The 23910-nt window shown below is 54.1% G+C and overlaps 5 protein-coding genes across 5 annotated transcripts; 2 read left to right on the forward strand and 3 right to left on the reverse strand.

The window, feature by feature from the left end:
• Positions 1 to 6164: 6164 nt before the first annotated feature.
• On the reverse strand, positions 6165 to 6923 carry PHYSODRAFT_253769 (hypothetical protein; the record flags this gene model as incomplete). Its single annotated transcript, XM_009519793.1, has 1 exon — positions 6165 to 6923. The coding sequence occupies one exon, from the start codon at positions 6921 to 6923 to the stop codon at positions 6165 to 6167; it is 759 nt and encodes a 252-aa protein (XP_009518088.1).
• A 4726-nt stretch (positions 6924 to 11649) lies between these two features.
• PHYSODRAFT_479794 (hypothetical protein) lies at positions 11650 to 12072 on the reverse strand (the record flags this gene model as incomplete). The annotated part of the gene is made up of 2 exons (XM_009519794.1): positions 11650 to 11886; positions 11941 to 12072. The coding sequence occupies 2 exons, from the start codon at positions 12070 to 12072 to the stop codon at positions 11650 to 11652; spliced, it is 369 nt and encodes a 122-aa protein (XP_009518089.1).
• A 1465-nt stretch (positions 12073 to 13537) lies between these two features.
• Positions 13538 to 16027, forward strand: PHYSODRAFT_295462 (hypothetical protein; the record flags this gene model as incomplete). The annotated part of the gene is made up of 5 exons (XM_009519795.1): positions 13538 to 13848; positions 13927 to 14283; positions 14447 to 15049; positions 15138 to 15396; positions 15434 to 16027. The coding sequence occupies 5 exons, from the start codon at positions 13538 to 13540 to the stop codon at positions 16025 to 16027; spliced, it is 2124 nt and encodes a 707-aa protein (XP_009518090.1).
• Positions 16028 to 16667: 640 nt separating this feature from the next.
• On the reverse strand, positions 16668 to 17495 carry PHYSODRAFT_457742 (hypothetical protein; the record flags this gene model as incomplete). Its single annotated transcript, XM_009519796.1, has 2 exons — positions 16668 to 17369; positions 17445 to 17495. Coding segments are annotated over 2 exons (753 nt in total), but the record flags the coding sequence as incomplete, so codon positions are not given.
• A 1942-nt stretch (positions 17496 to 19437) lies between these two features.
• Positions 19438 to 23100, forward strand: PHYSODRAFT_483656 (hypothetical protein; the record flags this gene model as incomplete). The annotated part of the gene is made up of 3 exons (XM_009519797.1): positions 19438 to 19523; positions 20068 to 22129; positions 22579 to 23100. 3 exons carry the CDS (start codon positions 19438 to 19440, stop codon positions 23098 to 23100), a joined length of 2670 nt encoding a protein of 889 aa, XP_009518092.1.
• Between the last annotated feature and the right edge of the window lie 810 nt (positions 23101 to 23910).

A 23910-nucleotide genomic window follows, 5' to 3' on the forward strand; every position in this document is an offset into this window, starting at 1 on the left:
TTCCCGAATTCGCTCTTGGGAAGACTCACAGAGATATTCCAGTAACGTAGTCGGAAGAGCAGCGCGTTCAGATCCTGGCAAAGCTGCTCCCAAGTAGGCGCACCGTGGGCGATGTCGTCGATATACGAGCTTCGACCCAGGACAGGGCCCATCTGAGAGGGAGCCGGGATGTTACACTGAAAAACAGTCATCTCATCCGTCAACACTGAAAGTCGCGGTGTATTTTCACCTGAAACGCTGGGTTCCCCAGAGTTCAACCCCAAAAAGTCCAAGACATCTTGGTCGACCTCAGCTTCTTCCTCAGGGGAAAGCCGCAGAAATCCCCACAGACAGTTATTGAAAACTGCCTGGTAGATCAGCGGCGCGTTCTTGAGGCCAAACGGCATCCTGACCCACTGGTAGTGCCCATAGGGACAGACGAACGCAGAGATCAACTTGGCTCTCTCGGTCATCTTGATAGCCCAGAAACCACTCGCCATGTTCAAGCTCATAAACCACATCGCCGACTCAAAGCCAATCAAAAGATCATCAATAAGCGGCAGCGGATAGTGTGAGAGCTTGATGAAGCCATTCACCACGCGATAGTCGATGCACATCCGGATGTCGACGCCATTCTTCTTGAGGACGATCACGATTGGAGATGCCCAGGGGAACGTAGAAGTCTCGATCAGCCCGTTCTCCAGAAGCTTCTTCAGAAGTTCATACACCTTAGTCCACAGGTGTGGTGCAATGGACCTTGGACGCTGGGCAACAGGTTTAGCGTCGCCTACATCCAGGTCACAAACCACTCCAATGGTAGGTAGGGGAGCTGCATTGTCGTCTCCCAAGAAGATCTTCCGATGATATTCCAGAATTCGCCTCACTTGGTCTTCCATCTCGGGCGTCGTTTTCCTAGGGACTCCAACATCTGCCTCCTCGATCTTGCACTCAGGGGTCAAGTCACGCATCTCAGGAAGCATAACCAACTGGTCACGCAACTGAGAGAGCAACTCACTTCCTTCACGTATGTAGACCGCAGGCTCGTAGTCGAGGTCCTCTGTCGAAAGGCGCACGCAGCGCTCATATTCCTGCTTCAGCTCCTCCAACGGAGTTCCCGGCATCCCTGAGATCGGGATATCCCAGTAATCTTCAACAGCACCCTGAGAATCGTCGTCATCCACATCGAATCCCAGAGAATCACCTTCGTCGCACCACTGACCCTGAGAATCACTGCCAACTTCAACCTGTAAACTCAGGGTTTCAGCGGCCGTATCACCTTCAGGACTCATGCCCTCTGGGGTTCCGACAGTCTGCGAGGCAACATCGGTCACCGCCTCCTTCAGAACGTCACCCAAGTCAATCGTATCAACAGCAACATCTCGGAGTTCAGGAGGGTCTTCAGGAGGCACTCCTTCAGTCTGAGTTGCAGCGTCTTCAGCGAAGCGCACGCGACGAGGCTTCGGTTTCCTGAGAATCGAGGCAAGCAGTGCCATGTCGGGGCCCTTTGCAGGTCGCGGCAGAATCTTCGTAGGCCACTGATACTCTGGGGTCTCGACACAGGATGGCTCAAGCGCAGCCAGGCGTTCCGCCCGAAGTCTGCCCTCACGCGACTGAACACTCTCCAGAATAAGCGTCTGCCACTCCCGATACGCAAAAGAACCAGGCGCACAAAGCGTCCGGCACGTGGGAAGAAGCCGTACTCCACAATTCGGGCGACTGGCGTTCTGTTGTGAATCCAGACGTCCTTGTCCGAGATGTTGACCACGTTCACGGCGACCGGCCAGGATCTCGCAGCGTAAATCAGGTGCGTTACCCAGCGGTCACCTCGTCCTGCCCACACAACCTCACGCTGTGGGTTCGTCGGTCCATACGAGATCTTCACCACCTTAGATTCCCCAGGGGCCAGGTACCAACTACCCGTGGTTTCCACGAGCATGTCGACACCCAGGCGATCCCCTGGAGTCCATCCACACATCATGATCGCCTCTTCATCCGGAAGTGTCACGAGACCTTCGCGAACACTGATCCTCGCTCCAGCTGCAAACATGAAACTCATACCCAGAAGAACTTCGATCCCTTCGCCGATGTTAGCAATCCAGACATCCAGGAGATATATCACCCTCGAACCGAGAGTAATCTTCACCTGAGCACTGGCACCGATGTACGTCGGAACGCCTCCCATGCCAGACACCTTGGTTTGCTTGTGCGACTTGAGTGTGAGTCCGAGCTTACGCGCTAAGGCGAAGCTCACAATATTCACAGTCGCACCGGTATCCAGGAGAACTCTCGTCCGGCAGTCGTTCACAGCACCATGCACCATCGCCACATCACGTTTCTTTGGGTCAGGATCATTGTTTTCCCACCATCCGTAGCGCTCTCCAGGGTTCAGCTTGTACTCCACAATTTCTTCAGAGTTCACCGACCCAGAGTTCGCTTGTTCAGGATGCTGATTTTCAGGGGAAGTCATGAAATCCTGAGTCAAAGTAGTCATGCATTGTTGGTTATCTTGGGTTCTTGTTCTCAGCTCCGGGCCTACATACACTAGAACACATAACTCTGGGGCCTTCTTCAGCCCGGCGCGTACTGGGTCCCCACCCAGCGGGCTTATTGGTTTGGCGGCCTCCCAGAGTTTGCTTCGCCACCCAGGAGTTTATCCAGGATTTGGCTCGGCATGTCCTTCAGTGCACCTTGGCGGGCGAGTTTCTTCACAGCTTCCAGTGTCTTCCAGTCTTCACACGGTTTCCCGAGATGCAGTTTGCCACAGTTCTCGCACGGTTGCGCGCGACACAAGTGCGTCGGATGACCCACTTCCAGGCAGCGATCACACTTCACGTCTTTCCAGCAGTTTTCCTCTGGGTGCCCCCACTTCCCGCACTTCTCGCAGAACTTGTCCCAATTCGAGTTTGCGCGGCGAGGGGAACGGAATCCAGAGTTCGCGTTCGGTCCTGGTTGGGCGTTCGGTGGACGCCATTCCATGTTATCCATCACGCGATAGACCTCGTTCGTCAGCGTCTGAGTCCACTCGGCACCCTTCATACTCGCCAGACTCCCAGCGCTAGGTGTAGAAGCTTCTTCTCCAGAGATCTCACGAGTTGACCCTGAATTCGCGCTCGCACTTCGGGCTGAAACTCTGGGTTCGTCCGTGATTTCCTGGAAACGCGCGTGAATTTCAGGGTCTTCGTCTGACTCAGAGTCAGAGACATCGCCCCTAGTCACATACGCACGTCCTTGTCGCTTCGGCTTGAAACGTCCCTGAGGAATGTTGTCGGCACGAAAGTCACGAACTCTGGGTGGCGGAGCATCATGGTCGCTGCGGCTCCAGACATCTTCGTCCTGTTCCAGAGCGTACTCTAGATCAGCGATACTCCTGAATCTCTGGCCCTGCAGCGACGTCTTGAGGCCCGTGTCCCTGAGTTTCGTGATGAACCTCCGGATATGTTTCTCCAGGCGCTTCGAAGACTTGCGAAAGTCAATGTCAGCCTTCCCAGCGGCGGAATTCAGACGATAAAAGAAATCCAGGGCGCTCTCTGAGTTCTTCATTTCCATCGTGAAGTAACGTTCAGAGTACGACGAGCGCGCTTTGCAGTACTTCTTTCTGAATGCAGACGCCAACTCCTTCCAGTCACGCTGAGTGTGCTTGGGCAACTGGTTGAACCAGTCACGCGCAGCTCCCGAGAGTTTCAACTTGAGTTCCTGAATTCGCATCTTCGTAGACCAACCTCCCTGAGCCGCCATGTTCGCAAAACGCTCCCACCAATGCACGCGTTCCCTGAGTGACGCCTCAGTATCGAACTCACCCAGAGTATTCGAGTTGATGTACGGTCTGAACGTCAGGAGCGTAGTGCCAGCTTGAGCCGTAGAGGTCGTCGTCAGGTTAACCCCAGGGTTCTCGTCCGAACTGTCATCCGAACTCTCAGAGGACGAATCATCATCGCTGGAATCGGAGCTTGGGTCTGAGTCCGAGGGTGGATTGACATCCTGACGCTTCTTCTTCTTCTGCCGGTGTTTCTTGGATGCAGAGCGCTTGGAGTCTGCTTTAGAGTCCTGCGAGGCCTTAGAGGTCGCTGTTCTCCTGGGATCCGACGTCTTCCCCAGAGACACAGGCTCGAGCTTGACATCCTGCGTCACCTTGGTCTCCGTAGCGCCATGTCCCCGCTTGACGCGCGCGATTCTGCCGGAAGTGTCGGCTGGAATCTGCGCGAGGGTCGCTCTCAGGTGGGAGGCGGCGACTTCGGACGTGATCTTCGGATCAGCTGTCTACCGTCTCTGGCCTGTGACACTTGCGTTTCCGTTGATTACGCCACTGGATTCTTGGGGTCGGGTTGCAACTTCAGGGTTCTGAGCCACTGACGACCTCACATTTGTTGCCAAATCAGGGGCGACGGTTGCGCGACGCGCTTGAACTTGGGCCAATGTTGCACGAAGGTCGCGCACTTGGCCGGCGTGGAAGCGCTGGATATTCTCGGAAGACTCTCGCTCTCGCTCTTTCTCCGCCTCAAGTTCTTGGACCTTCTGCTCCATAGTTGACATTTGTTCCTTCCAAGCGGCGTAGGTCTCGGAAACCCAGCGCGCGCGCTCCGACTCGGCTTCGGCTTCGTGCTGTTGCCAGCGCTCGGCGTAGGCGGCATCCAGGCGCTCACGCTCAAGATGACCAGCTTCCGTGATACTCTGGGTCATCCCCTGAGTTTCAGTGGACCTCTGGGTCTGGCGAGCTTCCACGTCTTGCGCACGCCGTTCCGCTTCTCCTCGGCGATCTCAGCGTGGACCAAGCGATCCGTAAGTTCCTGGATCTGGCGACGCGCGTCCAGGTCACGTTGTTCCCTGAGGCGCTCGCGCTCCAAGGCATCCAGGCGTTCTCTGGCGAGAAACTCGCGTTGCTCCTGTTCCATGCGGGCCTGCCACCCCTGCTGTTGTCGCAAGACGTTCAGCTCGATTTGGGCGGGCCCAGACCTCGCGGACACGGACGAAACTGACCCAAGATTCCTGGATCCACTCGAGCGGCTCGACGCAGATGATTTTCTGGATTTCGTCGAGCGTCGAGAGCGCACCTCGCTCTTAGAGCTCTGGTGTTGACTCCGCTCATCGGCGCTGACATCCCTTGGACCACCAAATCCAGCAATCGGGGCAGAAACCCTGAGTTTCGGCTCGGAAGTCGTGGCTGAAATCTTGGGGAGACCGGCCTTCCTGGGTGCGATCTCTGGGTCAGAGTGCACCGACGATGCCATCTCAACGTCATCTTGGTCGACTGACACAATACGCGACGGGATGACTGTCCGGGTGACCTGAAATCCAAGATCACCGGCAGCTGCAAAGCCACCGGTACTCTGGGCCACAAGCGCTAGAGCTCCAACTCGTTGTCCAAGCGACATCATCGACGAAGACAAAGAACTACCATAAGACGTTTGAACGCCCGAGGCAGTACTCTCATCCGAAGCGCGCGAGGTACCGATGACACTTGGCACCGCGCCTGGGGTAGCGTTCTTGGCTTCCGCCTCCAGAGAATCACGTCCATTGGGCATGGAATTCAGGGGAGTGGAATTCTGAAGCGAGGCACCAGTCGAAGACTTGTAGAGGACAACGACGGTGTAGACAGCGCGGATAGCGTTGACGGGACTTGTGGCCGTGGCGGTCCATGCTGAGTACGCTTGGATCGTGGCTCACCATCACTCGACCCTCGTGGGCTCCGTGAAATCCTGAGTCCAGTGACTCTGAATCTCAGGACAAACTGTCGGCCTAGTATATCCGCATCGTAGTCCGTCATCAATAAATCACCGTCTCCATCTTCCTTGTGGTAGTCCAGTCTTGGTGCTTGCTCTTGGGCGCTTGGTGCGGCGTGATCTTCAAAGTTTACCTTGAAAGGCACACCAGCTATCACCAATCTCCACTCGACCAGTTCCACAGCGATGAAATTCTGGGTTTCCTCCATGACAGAGCGCACCAGACTTTCTGGAATCCTGGAAGCACGCGTCGAAGACCAGCCAGGGATCAAATTGACAAACTCAAATCCGGCTTCGAAGAACAGAGACTGCAGAATGGCGACGCACTCGCGGGTGGTCATGATACTCTGGGGGAATCGTAGTCGCCATGAGATCCTGAGCAGTTCCGACGCCCCACCGGGCGAGGTGAAACTCAGAGATCCAGGCTTCATCTTGATTCTCCAGAGACAAACGCCACTTGAGGTAGTCTCACGTTGCGTACGCGGCCGCGAAATACGAGTTGGCATCCGGTTTCGGAGTCGGCCACTCATAAACGACACTTGGCGGCGTCACCTTACTAGGATTCACCTCTTCCCAGCGTCGAACTTCACGTCGAACGTACAGCACCATGCTCTCGGCGTCCAACGCCGCTGCTCCCGATTCCGGAGCAGGCGCAGCAACTTCCCGGATGTCACTTTCAGGCGTCTTCCTGGGTGCCGCTTGCGAACTTGGCGCTGAAACTCTGGGTTCAGGTGGTGCGAACCCAGAATTCACCTTGGAACTCTGAGTCTTCGCCTCCTCCTTCGCTCGCACGGGCTCCGACTTCACTTCCACAACAGACTCGTCCAAAGATGAGACTAAGTCAATCACCTCCGGGGGCTCAACCGCATTGGCGCCTCCCTCTGGCGCCTGAGCACCACCCTCGCGGGTGTGCTCCTCTGGGACTTCAGGAATCCGCGACCCAGAATTCACCTCCGTCGAACCTTGGAACGCAGGGGAAACTTCTTCCTCCTGAGTTTGCGATCCAGCAGCAGGCTGACCTTGAACTGCAGATGCCTCGATGTCCCCACCTTGCACTACCTCGCTCTCGCGAGCAGCCTTCTTCGCCTTCCGAGCGTCGCGGACGACTGTTTCCAGGTCCTTGTGCTCCTCAGGCTCCATACCTTGAACACGACGCGACTGACGTGACGCCTCACCGCGTCCTCCGTCACCGCGTCCACTCTTCTTCGCCCCTCGTCCTCCAGGCATCTTGGTAGCTTGAAGTTGACGGGCACTCAACACTTCTTCAACACTTGACTCCGGTGAAATCCTCGACAATCGAATCCGGGCACGCGCACCAGCTGAGGCGAGGCCAATGAATCCTTTGTCGCCCGGGGGGGGTTCGTATAGCGCAGCCCAAGACTGATCCCCAGGGGTAGACCCAGAGAATCGACTTGAGAGTCAACAGCAAGAAGATAGACCCAGAGATTCGCAGCCGCAAAGCTTTAAACCCTGATAATCACACTCCTTGGTTGGCGTGGGTACCTTGTGTAATCCCTGTCGGCTCGTTTGTCTTCGACGGAACGGCACTCCACCGGTTGAAAATATAGCCTCAAAGAAGTACGGGAGCGCACGTCTACTTCAGAACGCACCTCCACACCAAAAGGCAAACCCAGAGAATCAGATCCCCTGAAACCCAGAATATCACGAATTCAGGGTCCAGGATTTTAGTCAACTCTGGGACTTGGAACTCAGAAGACACCTTACCCAAATGCCCTCCTAGCTCGATAAAACCAACAAATACAGAGTATACAAACACTACAACTAGCCGTCACTTATTCTTTTGGACCATTGGACGGTGGGTCACACACACACTAGGCTCACTCGAGTCTGAAATTCAGGGGCCTAGCTCCCCTGAGACTCACACAAACGCGCACCACCTCCAATAAAGGAGGAAAACACAATCACTATCAGTTACCTTCCCTTCACACAAGCAGTCAATACAAAACCTGGAGGCGACTACCTAGCACCCCAGAATACCCTCTTGAATAATATGAAATGGGCTACCACGAGCACAGCAAGTGACCCAGCTAGGATATGGAATAGATGGATCACCCCAGGAAGCTCAAGGCCGTCGCTGGTCACCACCTAACTGGACTTGAGTTTTGATGGAGCCCACACAGACGGCTGTCCTTCGCCGTTAATGTGCCCTTAGCGTCCCGCAGTCGTAGTCTCGGGTCCTCCGGATTTCCGTCGGCAGGCTTGGCCGAAGTCACTTGCGCAGGACAGGGTAAAAGGAGCTCTGTTTGGTTTTTATCAGCTACTTCTCTCTCTCTCTTCTTCGGGCAAATATCTTCTGTTCACTGTGCTTGGGGTCAAATGTCTTGTCTTGAGTATACCTTGGGTTCAGCGGTCCAAACTTGCGATCGACTTGCGATTCCATTGTCGCACGGCGTCGAAAGTGCCAATTGTGGGTCCTTAGACTTGGTTTAGTATGGTACAGGACTCCCTCTCGACTCCTCGAAAGTATCCAGTCTGTGCATCCATGACGGTTCTTCAAGGTCACGCATCATTTTGATTGCAGACTGGCTTCGAACTGACTCGAATCCCTGAGAACCAGGTGACACTCAGGGTCATCTTCTGAAATCCTGGGAATTCTGAGGAATCTTGGAGAACTGTGGGGATTCTTGGGTGTTGGCTCGGGAAACACTTAAGTTCAGTATAGAGAGTCTGGAGTTATGGTCCAAACCCAGATAATCATCTTTGGAACTCTGGGTCACCTGCACTCAGGGAGGTGAACTCTGGGTCATCGTGCGGCACTCTAGGTTTTCCGTGCGGCACTCTGAGTAACAAGTCTGCTGCAGTGCAGACTCGTGTGTATCTCCTCAAAGCCACACTTTTAGTGGGTTTAGTGGCCTCCTGCGCATGATCATGGTAGTAGTGGGTTGATTCTCAGGGTAATTTGATCCTCTGGGGCACTCTGAGCCACAGCAAGATGAGGCGTACTCTGGGATACATTCTCCAGAGACACTTTCCGCCAGACTTTAGGCCCTCATCGTAAGGGAAAGTCCGCGGCTGGACTGAGTGTTCTCTGAAATTCTGGGCGTGCACTCTCAGGATTCACACTTCCAGCCAGTTGGGCCCATCTGCGGTCAGACGCTGGATTCATCCCGAGAAATCACTTCTCTCGCCATCCATGTCACACGGGTACAGCCGCGCCGTATCCAAGTCATCCACCAATCAGCATCCGATACAAACTCCAGGTCACAGAGGTGACGGCACATCGTCGGCAATTTTCTGGGGACCGCCTCGTCATTCTTCTTTGTACCGCCGGTGGCACCTGGCGCCTTCTGCGATCCGTTTCCCCCGTGACCATGCGCCACGCAGCTCATAGTCGGCTGGAAGACTCCTGTAGCTCCTGAGCCACTGCATTACTTTTTGGTTCATAAATGGCGTCCCAGTTCTGCGGTGGAGACGGCCAATTCGGCAAAGATTGACGAAAGTCTTTTGATGGCTCTGTACAACGAAGATATACATCCCTACTTGTTTGCGTATTAAATTCCTGGAGCCCTGCTCAAGTTCTGAACAATAGTGCAGGTAATCTCGGGTATCGTGGAGTTACCGAATCCACCAGACTATATCACCGTCCTACTAATACATAATGATGGATCTGACATCAGCGGCGAAAGATGGCCACCCGAAGCAAACCTCGACACGGAGATGATAGTCAATGCTGGTGGGGTCACTCACAAACGGAGAATTATCGTCCTTTGTCTGATGAGGAGATTCGTGTTGTCTGAAGTTTTCTTATCTTCGTTCCAAAGTCAACAAGCCGTACAAGTACATCATGCATGCTGTTGAACAGGCTTTCGTTCAAACCGTTTTGAAAGCGCAAGGAGCAACTCTAAAACGGGTCCCACTTCTACTCGACGAACCTCAAACTAAACCAGTTTGGGCCTTTGAACATTTGTATGTTGGAACGACACAGCAGATGGACTACGTTGCTTACCACTCACTACCTCGCTTCGTCGAGAAACACTACTCAAGTTACGGACCAACATCTACACAGTCAAGTGGTTGACGAGGACGGCTACTTGAATAGTAAATGGTGAGTTCAATAATGCAATATCTCACATTACACCACCAATGTAATATCTGTCCTCCCAGAGTCAAGCAACGCCCCTTGTTGACGTGTCCTATCGATACAAAAAACTTTCTTTACCACGATGGACCGAGTATATGTAAAGCGGAATCGTATGCTGCTTAGCATCTCGTTGTTCGAGTGAAGTAGAAATAGTCACTCAGACACGTACCCACGCCTAGGACCAAGAACTTCTACCCGAAGAATGGCGAACACTCTTCGCTTTTGCCTACCTCGGCGATGTATCGCGCACAAAATTTGAGCTTCTCGGCGTTAGTCCCCTCTTGCGCTCAAGGGCAATGATTGCTCACGTATGCCACCTTAGAAAGTGGAGCTCCATCAAAGTACAAACATTATGTGGTCGAAAATTACAAAAATGCAGCCCGTGCTACGTTGTAGGCATGCATCGTGTAGCGAGCTACTCACATTTGTAGATCTACGATGCGTACTGGCTAGTGATCGATTTACTTCAGCATTTTTGTAGTCGTTTTCAGCTCTATGAGGCGGTTTTCTACGAAGCTGCAAGAATTGTGAAGTATATACTCATTTGAATGCGTCTTTGTGGACTGAGCACCCAGCAAAGAATTTGGCAAAAAAAATAGCAGTTGAGACAACCGAGGTGGAAGGTGTAGTTTGCTTGCTTTCTTTGCTTTTTCAATATTTAGCAACAGTAAACCTATATATGCGATGCGAGAGAATAGTATGCTCTCACTGAATACGTTGCATCCCTAAATTTTGAATATTCCTCTTGGAATCGCCTGATAGCCCATGCATAGCGGTAAGTAGAGCTTTGACACAACATGAATCAGAAAGCTTCTCAAACCGATTTCTTGCGGCTAGACTTCTTGAGCAGCTGACAAGTTGGCTAAAGTTTCGATCTGGTTTGGTTTGTTCTAATCGTGAACTTACTATAGACGAACCAAAAGTCCCTGGCGAGAAGTTTATTCCCCGACTCGCGAGTTTCAATGCAGATACAGCGTGCTGAGCTGTAGAATTCATCACATAGTGAGACTAGCGCTAGAAATCCGCCGTTTTATCGCTGCTTGGTACGATGACACTTTGCCTGAGCTATTACAAGCATCCACAACAGCGGTCAATTATACTGTAGATGCAAAACTATAGCAAAGTTTTAGTATCTAGTAGAAGTATCTACACGACACCTTATCCGGCGGATCCTGCGGCTGCGAAGCAGGTGGATAAGATGCCTGTGAATAGTACTATTATGATAATGGTAATGGTACATTGTTGCGGTGCACGGAGTCTGTAGTTTGTTTTTACTTGGCTACAAGCTACCCAACGATGTAAACAAGCGTCACCGCTTTATCTGCATTTATCTGGTACAGGTCGATGTGTTTAAATATAGTTCTGGGGAATCAAACTATTCATAGAGCCTCTTCTAAAATATTTTGAGGTACATGTTGACCTCATTAGCTCAAATTCTACTAATGCTGCATGTAGCTTCGAACTGCGCCCCCCGTGTTCTCCCCAATGCAATCAATCAAAGTCTTACTTTGATCGCGCGTCCAGTACAGCTTTTCATGGTTTCACGTGTTCTACTTGCGAGAAATTAATGAATGGTCTGTTACTACACTTTGATCGGGCAACAAGAGCTACTACTAGTAGTACAATGGATCACTGCTCATTGTGCGGTGCTGCTGTTCACTACAGATGCGGTCATAGGCAAACACGAACTTTAACTGCGTGGGCGTCGGGTGGTATCGGTGATACCATGATAGCCCACTACTAACTAGATCCATGTATTTGTAATGCCGACTGCATTTATGTATGTATATGGCATCACGTTTCAGAACATGCAGAAGCTTAAGTATGGTCCAGGGTAATCGCACCTCGCATCTAGTAAAAGCACGAAAGCACCTCTCCGGTGGCGCCGGCCCAGTCGAATGGCTGCTGCGGGGCTGGTATCATGTCCTGCGTGAAATCCGGGATCTGTTCGTTGAAAATGTCCAGGCCGGTGGGGAACGCGTCGCCGTTGTTTGACTGTTGCTGCTGTTGTTCGTTGTTTGCCTTGTTGGCCACCGTGGCAGCGCCGTAGTGTCGCTCGAAAAATGCAGCAGACTGTGGCTGTGTGAACTTGGGTAGCATGTAGTGGCCTTATGCTTGGGGCGGGCCCAGCCTTGCGTAGACGCGCAGACGGTCGCCGAGGAAGGGCTCATACGGCGCCCAAAGCTCGTAGCTGGCCACAGAGAGCAGCCACAAGTCGTCGTGCGAGTAGCGACAGCACAGACCGGCAAATCGAAGCTGGAACGGCTCGGACATGCGGAAGTTGGAGTGCTCGTGCTGGCAGCGCCCGCTTTGCCAACAAAAAGTACAAGCATCATAATCTGACGTACATTCCACGACTTCTGACGTTGAGTATGTTACGACTTCCTCTGAAGCTAAAGCAACGGCAGCCCCGCTGCAATATAGGGAAACAGCAGTTCGCCAGTTCCCGGCCTCAGTGGGATCGGTCTGCTAAAAACGAGTAAACGAGTACGTTTAAAGACTGACTGTATTATGATAGAGGTCAACTTGACCCAATACAAAGTACAACTTGAGTATACTAGCCCACACAGTCCAAATAGTTGGCTTGCAGAGCTATTGGTACCATGTACCACGTACTCGGGAAAGTGACACCTGTTACTCTTCATGTAATGGGAACACTTGATTGTACGCCATTTCAATGTCAAATTGAGAAAATCTACAATCAAAACGAGAAAACCTCTACGATTCCGTGAAAATTTAAACCGAAAGCCTGTAGCAACCCATAAAATATTCGTGCAGGATGCACACAATTAACACCAATCACAGCAAATATAATAACAACCAATCAGAGACAAGTAAAAATTAAAAAATACGTGGAGGTCTTGTTGACGAACGAGCTTGGGCCGGAGGCCCTTCCAAATAAAGTTTTGGACCTAAAATGGGGACGTTTCTGGCTTCTTCTAAATGAAATACTCTAAGGTATCGCTCATTGGTTAAAATATGCAGCTTTTAACCAATCGGAATTCCTATCTGTGGACCACAAATTTGTAGCCATTGGTGTGAACTACACCAAAGTAGAGGAATATCAAAATCTCTAACAGACATTGTGACTATTAGAGTTATAAGTGACTGGGCGCACTCCTTCTACACTGTAATTGACGTACTAGCAGTCCTACCTCTTGTTTCTCTCCTTCCGTAGACTCTTGAGGCAGTCGGGGTTAGCTTCAGCAAGCACTTTTTTTCTTGTGCATGCCTTTCAAAGCCTGGTACTTCCAGATAACTACAGTACTTTGTAAGTATGCATTCGATGGTGCATGACGTGCATGACGTGTACATGCCGTGTCGTTTTTTCGATTCAAGTTGAGGTAAGATTAAGTACATTTAACCTATCTAAGGTAACGCAGAAAGTGTACATGCCGTGTCGGTTTTGGTGTCCTTGTGCTTCATCAAGGACAGCCCTACGTTTCACATGATGTGATGTGAATCACATCAGATTAGAGGGTCAATTTTTGTCTGGGAGGGGCGACTATAACGTTATTCCCTCTGGCCATAAAAATAGAATAGACAATCGACGCCTCCGAGGATGGGGGGGGGTCCCGACTTGAGACTGGCCGTCGCTCGCAACTCAGTCGAGCAGAGCCGATTGATCCAAGGTCAGAGCACGGCATGTAGGCCACATTGGGTTGGAAGTGGGCTTGCAGTCGAATGACTTGTGTGGCCAGAGAGGAGAGGACAAGCGTGGCCCCCCAGAGACTTCAACATGATGACCTTCATTCTGGATTCCACACGGAGCGCGCAATTTCCACACTGGTGCGCAGCGAGGCATCCGCAATATGAAGAAGAAGCTGGAGAAGAAGACGAAGATGCAGAGTCCAAGCCACAGCAAGAAGAGGAAGCAGTTGACGCTCGAACACTTCTTCCTGTCTCCCTCGACATCCAACAATTCAACGGTCTGCGCCGACGACACCTCAACGCACCCTTCCTCCGGTGCCGCAGCTGCTTAATGTCCAAGACATCAGTACCGAAGAGGCCAAAGTACCCGCCGGCCCCACGTCGTCGAATCCTGGAAAGGTACGAGCTTATCCTGTTGGATTAACCTTTTTTTCAGCCCAGCTTAACTCTAATAATGCTTATTTTGTGTTTGTAGAGTCCGGCTGCAAAGCGTCCGAGATTGGCGTTGGCTGACATCACGAATCAGCCCGAAGATAAGAGTGACATCGGGCAGGATGGAGGAGCAAGTACAAGCAACACCGACTATCAGCTGAAGTACAAGTTTGTGTGCCAGAATGAGGTTTGCGCCCAAGAGGGGATGAAGCCCAAAGTCCCAGGTGCCAAGTCCAACTCCAATAAATATCGCTGCCAGCGAAAGGGCCACGTCGGTTGCCCGATGAAGAAGTGCCCGGAGATCGCGACGTTCGGCCCCATCGGCAGCAACGAGCGCGTCTACTGCACAGACTGTACTCGGCGTTTGCGTCTCCTCAAGAAGTTCAAGCCCAACGCGAACTCGTGTGTCGTTTGCGAGGCCAAGGTCGGAAGGGGGGTAACTTTGCATGGTGAATTTGAAACTCACTGTTTGGACTGTGCAGTGCGTGAAGGTATGATGTCTGCAGTAAACGTGGTTTCGTTGTTGCAATTCGTGCATTGTTCTAACCTACTTTTTTGTTTGTAGGAATTATCCTGCTCCGTCGTACGGACCACCCGATTTCGGCCGCGCGAGTAACTTCGAGTTTGAGTGTCTTAATGACAAGTGTGCCGGGAAGGGGCACTGCCAGCGCCTCCACCACGACAAGTGCGACAAGATCCCATGCACGAAGGCGGCAACGTACGGTCCAGGCTTCGAGCGGATCTACTGCCGCGATTGCGTCAAGACCCTGCGCTTGACACCCTTCTACGAGTCGAATTGGCCGAGGTGTGTCAAGTGCGGGGATGGAAGCAGGGCGTTGCCGGCCATGTTTGGCAAGCGCGGCGGACGCAAGACGCACTGCCTCAAGTGCGCTGCTGGAGAGGAGGGGCTGATTTCTCTACGTAACGCAATCTGTGCTTTCAAGCTGCTGGATGGTGAGCTGTGTTCAAGACACGCAACTGGGAGGATCGATGGGGTGCTTGTTTGCACTGAGCACGGCACGTCAGCAGATCAGGCCGCAGCTGGTGATTTCGAGCGGTTTGCTTACAAGGTCTGCCAAGCGGAGGGATGCGAGATTGTTGCGACGGGCACCCACTGCCACAAACACCTCCGCGAACTCGGCTTGCCACTACCGGACGATAGCCACAGGTACAGTGTTTTGGTTTATATGTGAGGTGCATGACAGTCATTACGTTCCTAACAAACTCGAAAATGCCCGCCTCTTAATGTTTTACAGGTACTGTGTTGACTGCAAGGTCACTACAGCGTCGTTCAGGTGCAAGTACGGCAAGCTCTGTGCCCCATGCCGCCATGAACGCCAAAGGCGTGATGATACGCTAGAATTTGAAGATTTGACCAAGACGTGGTGCCTGGAATGTGGCGTTCGGCGCCGCAAGTACGGTTTCGAGGGCGGCAAAGCCGCATTGTGCTCCGCGTGCGCGAAGAAGTCTGAGTTCGCGTCCACATTTACGAACGAACGTGTATTGCGGCCGGATGTAAGACCTGGGCGTCTTCGGCTGGAACTGGAAGAAGCCGCTGTGCTGCAAGGCGCACAGTGAGCACGGCATGGTAGACGTCATGTCCCCTCGATGTGTATCCTGCGAGGTCAAGCGAGTGAGTGCGGACTACAAGCCGCAATGTTCGCGATGCTACTTCGCTGAGCACCCTGACGAAGCCGGGGCCCGCAACTACAAGGTTCGTGAAGATGCTTTTATGGATGAGTTGCTGCTGCACTTCCCGTCCATGGTTCGAGACAAGCAGATTGCGGGGGGAACGTCGAAGCGCAGGCCAGACGGGTTCATCCGTTGTGACGCCCACTCCGTTATCGTCGAGATCTACGAAGAGCAGCACGTCGAATACGACAAGCTCGACGAGAAGAAGAGGATGAAGGAGCTGCTTCAAGACAACCATGGTCGTCCGCTTATTTTCGTGCGCCTGAATCCCGATGGCTACGAGCAGAACGGCGTCAAGGTGAAGCCTGTGTTCAAGAAGGTCCGTACTGTCATGGAGCGCGACGAAGCTGAGTTCAAGATCCGCTTTGCGATGTTGAAGATGGCAGTCGCTGAAGCAGTGGCCTCCGCTCCCGTGGAGAAGGTGACAGCAGTTCAGCTCTGTTTCGATGACTAGGTAGCACACCCAGTTCGCACTTCCTACTTTCGTTGAGTCATTTTAATCACACAATTCACGTAGATCTGCTTTGCATTTAATCCTAGTATGTATTACTCGCTTTGTGACTTCTCTCGTTCGCAAGCTGCTACAGGAACCAAGGGAGAACCTCACCGGCGACGTCAGCATCCGCTAGGTTAACCCCAGCAAACATGTCGTTCGCGTCAGCCTCATGGTGCGACTCAGAAAAAAATGCCTCGCCAGTTTGCTGTAGTGGTGGGGCTGGAATAGAGCTCAGCGCTCCAGAACAAGACGGAGTTGATGTAGCACCCAGCTGCAGCCAAACAAAAAGGAGAAACAGTGTCAGAACAGTTCGTTGTTGCTGCGAACCATAGAGAGACTGTACCTGTGCTACTTCGCCAACCTTGTCCCCAACGAATGGCTTGTACATTTCCCACAGCAGCCAATCTTCGACAGCAATTCGCCAAGTACCTCCATATGCAGGCTCATAGTATAGCCCCAGCGACCGTAGCTGGAACAGCTTGCTCGTCTCGAACCGAACGTGCTGGTGACAGCACCGACCAGCACTCCAGCAGGAAACGCAGACGTCGTAGTCCTCAGAAACGCACTGCAGGCAGGACAGAATTAGGTCCTGGCCGACGAACTTGAGAGCGCCGCACTCGTCGCACTGTCGGGTCATCTTCTGGCCTGTGACGAGGTACAGCAGCTCCTTCTTGGAGATCATCCCATTGGGGCTCCCTCCGAAGCTCAGCAGGAAGTCAATGTAGCTGTCGGCGCAGCCCTGGGCTCTCTGGAAGGCTCGGAACTCGTCCTGTGAGATGCGGCCGTCTCGATCCGTGTCCATCTGCGCGAACAGCGTGGCGATGTGAGTGCGCAGGAACACGCCCACTCCGTTGGGCAGCTGGTCTCTGTCTTCTGGGGGCGGCGCGAGCATCTCCAGCATCTCCTGGGCCGGCACGAAGCGGTGGTTGGCCGGGTGCACCTCGCCGCTCACGCCTCGCGGGTAGCAGCGCGCGCAGAGGATGTAGCCCCCGGCCCTGCACTCGAGGCACATGAAGCCGCGCTCGTGCTCGCCGATGGGCGCGAAGCACGAGTCGCAGAAGCCGTTGCCGAAGTTGAGGTAGCGCACGAGCGCCAGGAACGCGCGCGCGTCCACGACGCCGCGGCCGGCCTGGTCGTAGCGCGCGAAGACGCCCTCCACGACCTTGGGCGGGAAGTGCGACAGCAGCTGGCCGATGTCCTCGCGCTGGATGCCGCCCCCGCGCGCGAACTCGCGGTACAGGTTGGCGGCGATGTCCACGAGCAGCCGCTCCTCGTACACGCGCACGAAGTGCTGCAGGAGCTGCTCGAGCGTCTGCGCGCCTCCAGCGGCGGCGCCGGCGGTGGGCAGCAGCTGCACGGGCGCTTGGAGCTGCACGGGCGCGGGCTGCAGCGGCACGGGGGCGGCCGCACCGGACGGAGCGCTCATGGGTGGAGCTGCGCTACTGAGGTGGACAATAAGGTGGTGGAGAGGGAGACGACGCGGACGTGCCGGACGAGCTGCTGCTGGATGGATGAACGACGTTCGCTAGATGGAGCTGAAGTGCACCTTTTGTGTGAGACAGAGCAGCTATCTGCTGCTGTCATTCAGAGGCGTTAGACTGGGTATTGGTATGACACGATGTTTGTGTGAGCTTGCTGCTAATGCTGCGTCCTGGATTAATGTGTGCACAGCGCCAAAGACACGTCGAAGCTGGTGGAATTCGAGCCAAAGTCTGCTCCGATTGGTCAGCTCGCTTGCCACAAACAGATACGGGTCGTTTTGTTTGTGGCGCTATATGTGGACATGTCCATTTTTCGCCACCGATGTGCTGTTTCGATGCTCGCTCGAGCTGTTGCAGCCTACAGCACTTCCATAGGCTTCGGTCGTGCTCTCGCGTCAAGTGCAGATTTACTAGAGATCCCAAGCGCCATTTTAGTCACGCTGAAGAAGGTTTGTGGTCCATTTCTCCGCTCGAAGTCGGCGCCTCAACGACCGTATTGAGCATCGATTAACAGGTGGACGATGGAGGGCTTAACGGATTGTCATATCTCGCGAGAAGTTGGTTGGTACTACCGTACATGTAGTAGCAGATTCGCATTGGGAGATGCAAGACGCTCGGTTCAAGTCAGTCTTCTTGACTGAGGCTTGAGGCCGTGCGAGTTGCCTTGTGCAGTACATGTACAATTATAAAATAATAGTCATTTTTGTCCTATCACGAGCGTCCCTGAGTGTTTCGTCAGCTGCGCAGTGGTCGTCGCTAAAACCAATGAAATCTTCGGGGCGTTGGTCATAGGCCGAGCTCGAGTTCAGTATCCCGATCGTACGACAAATACGTGTCTGTACCCCGAAAAGAGCTGGAATACTGTATATTGCAAACACATGCCAGTAAGTGCCTTGTATGAAATACCCAACCTGTTTCGACCTGTGAGCTAGCATCTTTTTGCTTACAACGAACAGGCGGACAGGTTGCTGTCGGCCAGGAGAGTTTCGCAGCAGCCAGGTCGCTGCAGAGTGCAGCTCAGAGAGTGTGGCTCAGTGCAGCGCACGCATTCCACATCCAAATACATGTATGACGAACGCGCCAGCCTTTCCCCTTCCCTGCAGCGACTCTGGCTTCACGCGAATATCTGGTGGCTGCACTTGGCGCGCAGAGGGGACGCGCTCGACGCTTACGCGTGCAGAAATCTACGAGGATAATCGTTCGAGCTGTCCAAGCTGACAGCTTAGCATTACGACAGCGTGCAAGTGCTGCAATCGCTTGAGTTTCCTCCCGTTTCTACTCTTTACGACTTTCCCCTACAGTCGGACCGCAACTTTGGGCGGCTGCCTCGACGTGCGCCCGCCGTCGCGAGAGCAGCTCCTGCCGCTGCTAAAGTAAAGAGACGTCAATGATCTGGAGCTGTGAGCTCCAGGTTGCATTATGCCAGGCAGCGGCTTGCCAGGTTGTATGGGACCCGCCGAGCGAATTCCAGGTGACTCATCTTGAAGCCGAGACCAACCACGACTGTCCGCGGACGGTCGGTCGATTGCATACTGGTCCAGCTTCGCCGTGATGCATGATGGTTCTGCATCCGACCGCAGCGGTTGCCCCTCAGCAGCAGCAAGTGGGCGTTGGGCGCAAAGGCGGAGAACGTCGGAAAACCACAGCGGGGTGGGGTCCGCCCTGAACACGACCGCGTACATGTAGAAAGATAATCGACGACTGCACCTCACTCCGTCCAAGTCTTGTCCCACGCGACGACGGCAAACAAAACCGCGAGCCATACAAACCCGCTATCACCGCTGGACCGCACTCGCGAACGGAAAGCCCGTCTCCCTGCGGATCGGACCCACCCAGCCGGCCCAGCCAGCCAGTCGGCCATTGCTCAATCAGAAGACACAGCGCACCATGACCAGCCCGCTGCCGGCGTGTGCAGGCGTCTTCATGCGCGCGCACTGCCCGCACGCTCGGCTCTTCGAGGAGGAATACAAGCGGTGAGTGCTCCATATTATCTTTGGCCTGCGACCCGCGCCGTAATACAATCAAGGGCCTCGTTGAGCCCGCACGGCTGCTGCCACGCGCGCACGATGTTTGTGCCGAACGTGGCCCTTCTCGAGGCTGCCTTTGTCCTCCTCTTCATCTCGGATGTCTGACTGTTGTTCATTGCGACTCGTGTACTGCGCTCTGCTGACGGACCATCGACTCGCGTGTCGGCGGTCTCGTGCGTCCAGGAGCAATCGGAACCGAGGGACCAAGGTCGGTGTAGTGCGTTCAAGACGCTGTGCTTCGGCGTAGCGTAGCTCTTCTTCAGCTGCGTTGATGCGGTTCTCTCATGTGTTTTTCTTTCCTCTGTTGCGCGTTCGCTTGAAATGCTTATGCTGCCTTAACTAAAAAATACCCTCAGATCTTGCGGTGCGACCTCGCATCCCAGCGCTCAGCTAACAAGCCACGCATGGCAACGAGAGCAGATCTAACCTACAGCTATCTCTTTTAATGCAGGTGCTTCCCTCACTGCTGTCCGCATCACGTGGACCGAAGCTACTGCGGATCGCCGCTCGAAGTCGTGTTGCGTTTCGGAGACGAGTCGGATGTCGCCCAGGCTGTCGACCAAGACACCCGAGCTCTCGCAGCACCATTTGACGTCGCCAACGTGTTCGTCTTCGCTCGCTTCGAGACCGTGGAGGGGAAGCCTCTGAGCGGCGCGCACTCGCTGCGCTACATGCGCAGCGTTTCCCAGAGCGAGGTGAACCCCGAGGCCTCGTGGATCGAGGGCGTGCGGCAGACGGCGGCAGATAGGCAGCAGTACTCGCAGCAACTGCACGGCCGCCAACTGGCGTCGCGGCTGTCGAGTTCTAGAGAGTCCGCGCGCCCCGACTCAGCTACGTTCGTGCTAAACGGTCAAGCGTTCGCCAAGTGGTATTATCACTGGGAGAGCGGCGCCAACAAAGTGCAGCGCGCTACCAAGCACGCGCTCAAAGCTTACGTTTTCTATCAGACGCAGGAAGCAGCGACAACAGGTTTGCAGCAGCAGCGACAACAGCATCAAGCTTCGGCCGGAGCCCATCAAGGTTCAACAGGAGCCGACGGTACACTCGAGCTACTGTGCGTGGTGACGTCTCCACCGTTCACGGTGGTCTCGTATCGTCGCGCGCCGTTGGAAGCTGCTGCCGGTGGCCCGGGTGCTCTCGGACTGGGTGGCATCGATGCGGCCACGTCGCTAATGCCGCACTACGCGACGGACACAGCGCACCCGGTGGATGCGAGACTACGCCGCATCGTGCAGCACCAAATCTCTCGAGCGTTCCGTGAGTACAACCAGCAGCAACGCCAGAGCGAACCGCGTGGCTCTTCCGACGACTTGTTCGCGCAAGTAGGGACATCGCGCCTACAGGACGAACAGAAGGAGGAGGAAGATCGATCGGGCAGCGAGGAGAGAGACTCGTTCGATCGGTACCGACATCTGCAGGAGCGCGAAGGGCTGCGATTCCGATTGCTAACGCCGGAAGATGCTGCGCTCTCAGGGTCCGCATTGCATAGCCAGATCGAACCACGGGAGCCGCGACTCGTGTTCGACAGCACAAGGCGCAGAGATGGTGGCCAACACTGGCGTGACCGTCACGGTGACGTGAGTAGGCACGGCGGTGATAACGCGTTTGGCGACGACTATGACGATGACGATATCCGTGATGAGGCCGTTCCGCAGCCGCTGGCACCTGGGAGTTGGTCTGCGCTTGGCGCGTCGGGTTATGAGTGCAAAGCCGCTGGGCCAGTAGGCATGCCGCCGTCAACGACAGACCCAGTCCGGCAAGCCGAGAAGGCTGCGAGGGTAGCCATCCAGCGCTTCAAGCAGCAGCAGCACCAGTTGAACAGCCACCAGCGCGAGCTGCACCAGCTGACGGACCTCGCCATTATCCACTTCTTCGTATCCCGCGTCACGACCAGCAGTGCCCGAAGTTTGGCGAACCTAGAGGTGGTCTTAACGATAGCGATCTCGCAGCATTGGCGATACGCCAGTGGTGGGGCCACACACCTCGCTCGGTTGATTCTGGCGCTATCCAGTGGCGCAGTCGACGGTGCGAGTGTGTCTCGGGGCACCAGTGGTGGCTCGTTCGCCGAGACCAAATGTGAGGAGCTGATGCTAGTATTGGGCGAGGTGTGCGTGTGGGCTTTCTCGCCAGAGAACCTCGGGCTAGTGCAGAGTTTACTGTCGGCGTGCCACCCGCTGTTGCTTGAGAACCTGCGTCTCAGCACCTCCGGAGGGGTAGAGGATGGTGGGAAAGAGCTGCGCACTGCCTTCTTGGAATGCGTCGGGCGCTGCTGGAGCGCGTTGGACGAGTTTCTGCAGACACCTCGGGCGACGCAGACGACGATCCGCAGTGCGCGCGAGTTGAGCGACGCCGTCTTGGGCGTTGTGTACAGTGACCCCGAGCTCGCTGACTTGCGGTGTGGGCTACGAGCGATGCTCCAACGACCCACGATAGTGCTTGAGGATAGCAAGGAGAACGGTACTGCAAGCTCGGACGGTTATGAATCAGGTATCCCGCGGCTCAACCTCGCTGGCTGGCAGGGATTCGTAGCTCAAGTGAGGGAAGGCTATCTGGTGCGTTCGTCGATATGATCGCGGTCGATATACGCTGCAGTGGGGTACTGACTTAAAGGTATGCATGCGGTAACTTGCGGTGATATTCAGAGGGATCAATACTCGGGGCGGGGTCTCCCGTGGAGCCCAATGCAGGGCACAAACGCGCGACCAAGTCGGTGGGCGGCGGACTGGCTGCTGCAACCTGGCAGTCTGTCGGTCACCTCCCACGCGGACAACCCGAGACGTACGACGCCCACGCAGACAGGATCGGATCTTTCGCCGAGGCAATCAGCGCCATCCGTGTGGACATCGTGTTTGGCGCTATCGCAGCTGCTGCACTTGAAACTAGCGGTCGCGGGCGATCCGCTGCACACCCTTTATGTGCGTAGCAAAGCTAGTCACAGTCCAACGCTCTATCTATTAGGCCGGTTGCTAACTGTACCGTACTAACGCGATGCCGCGCGTAGATCCAAGCGGAGCCGTCGGTGCTCGCTGCCGACAATGCGTGGCTCCGACTCATTTGTGACGGCCGGGTGCGTGTAGCTCCCGTGGCGCCCAACGGCTTGACGAGCTTAATGGGCGGCGCGTCAAACAGCTTCGGCGGCGACTACGTAGCGTATCGACTCGAGCATCGAGCTTCGACGAATGCTGCAGAAGACGGCGGTAGACTGACGACGATTCAGGCACCAGACAACGCGAGTGACCACAGCTCGATTTGCGTCGAGTTTTACTGGTGGCCGCTGCAACAAGAGCAAGCTCAAGAGCAGGACCAGCTCTTGGCGTTCCGGAGCGTGACGACATTGAAGATTGCAACCAGTGGCACCTTTATGGAGGGAAGAATGGAATTGGAGTGCGGATTCGTCAAGCGCGAGGCCTTCACAGCGGCGGAGTCGCCTCGACTGGAGCTCTGGGCTCCGACAGAGCGCGTGCAGGCCGTGGCTGGCTGGGCTCCGTGGCTGTCGATTGAGGGCGTGTACGCGCGGAAGTGAGCAGAAGTTGTCACGTGTATCGTCCACTTGGGAGTAAGAGTGTCAGCCGCGTTGAACCGGATCTACTGTATTAATACACAGATACAGGGTTGAACACGTAGTGCACAGGGTCGGACAATACAGTATGAAATTGTATTGCGAGGCCAAAGCAGTAGAAATAACTGCAATATGAGGGCAACTAATAATAATAATTGGTACAATTTAAGTATATTGTACAATTCGTGACATGAGCTATTTATTGCCAAAATGTGACAGGAAGGCCGCAAACTTCACGCAAACTTTACGCAAACGTCCCATGGCTGATATCGAACTATTACTGAGGTGTCAGGCCAACCTATACAGTGAGAAAATACAGGTGGAGGCTGATGACGATTACGATAGCCCTGTACTGTTTCCAGGACGGTTTTGGGAAGTGTTGCTGTCCGGCAAAGCGCTATTGAGTATACACCGCTTGCTCCACAAAAGCCTCAAAACCCAACGCTGTGTCCTCGACCCGAAAAATAGAGATTATAATAGTTTATTATAGCATTTTCATCATTTATGAACGCCCAACCTCAGAATTCATAGTATTTGATATTGTATTGCTATTATTGGGGCAATATCATATTGTATTGCCTTCATGAACTTCCAATAATAAATAATTGTAGTGGGACAGTACCATAATAATTGTTTTGCTATTATTGTGTTCTGTGACTACAGACAACGACTTACAAAGCCGGCACGCTTAATGCCATCCTCCTATATAAAATCAACGATAAATTCCCTCCCGTCAAATCTGTAAAACTGACATAAAACACACGGCGTGTTGCA

The sequence above is a fragment of the Phytophthora sojae genome, assembly GCF_000149755.1.
Source record: "Phytophthora sojae unplaced genomic scaffold PHYSOscaffold_2, whole genome shotgun sequence".
Lineage (NCBI taxonomy): Eukaryota > Oomycota > Peronosporomycetes > Peronosporales > Peronosporaceae > Phytophthora > Phytophthora sojae.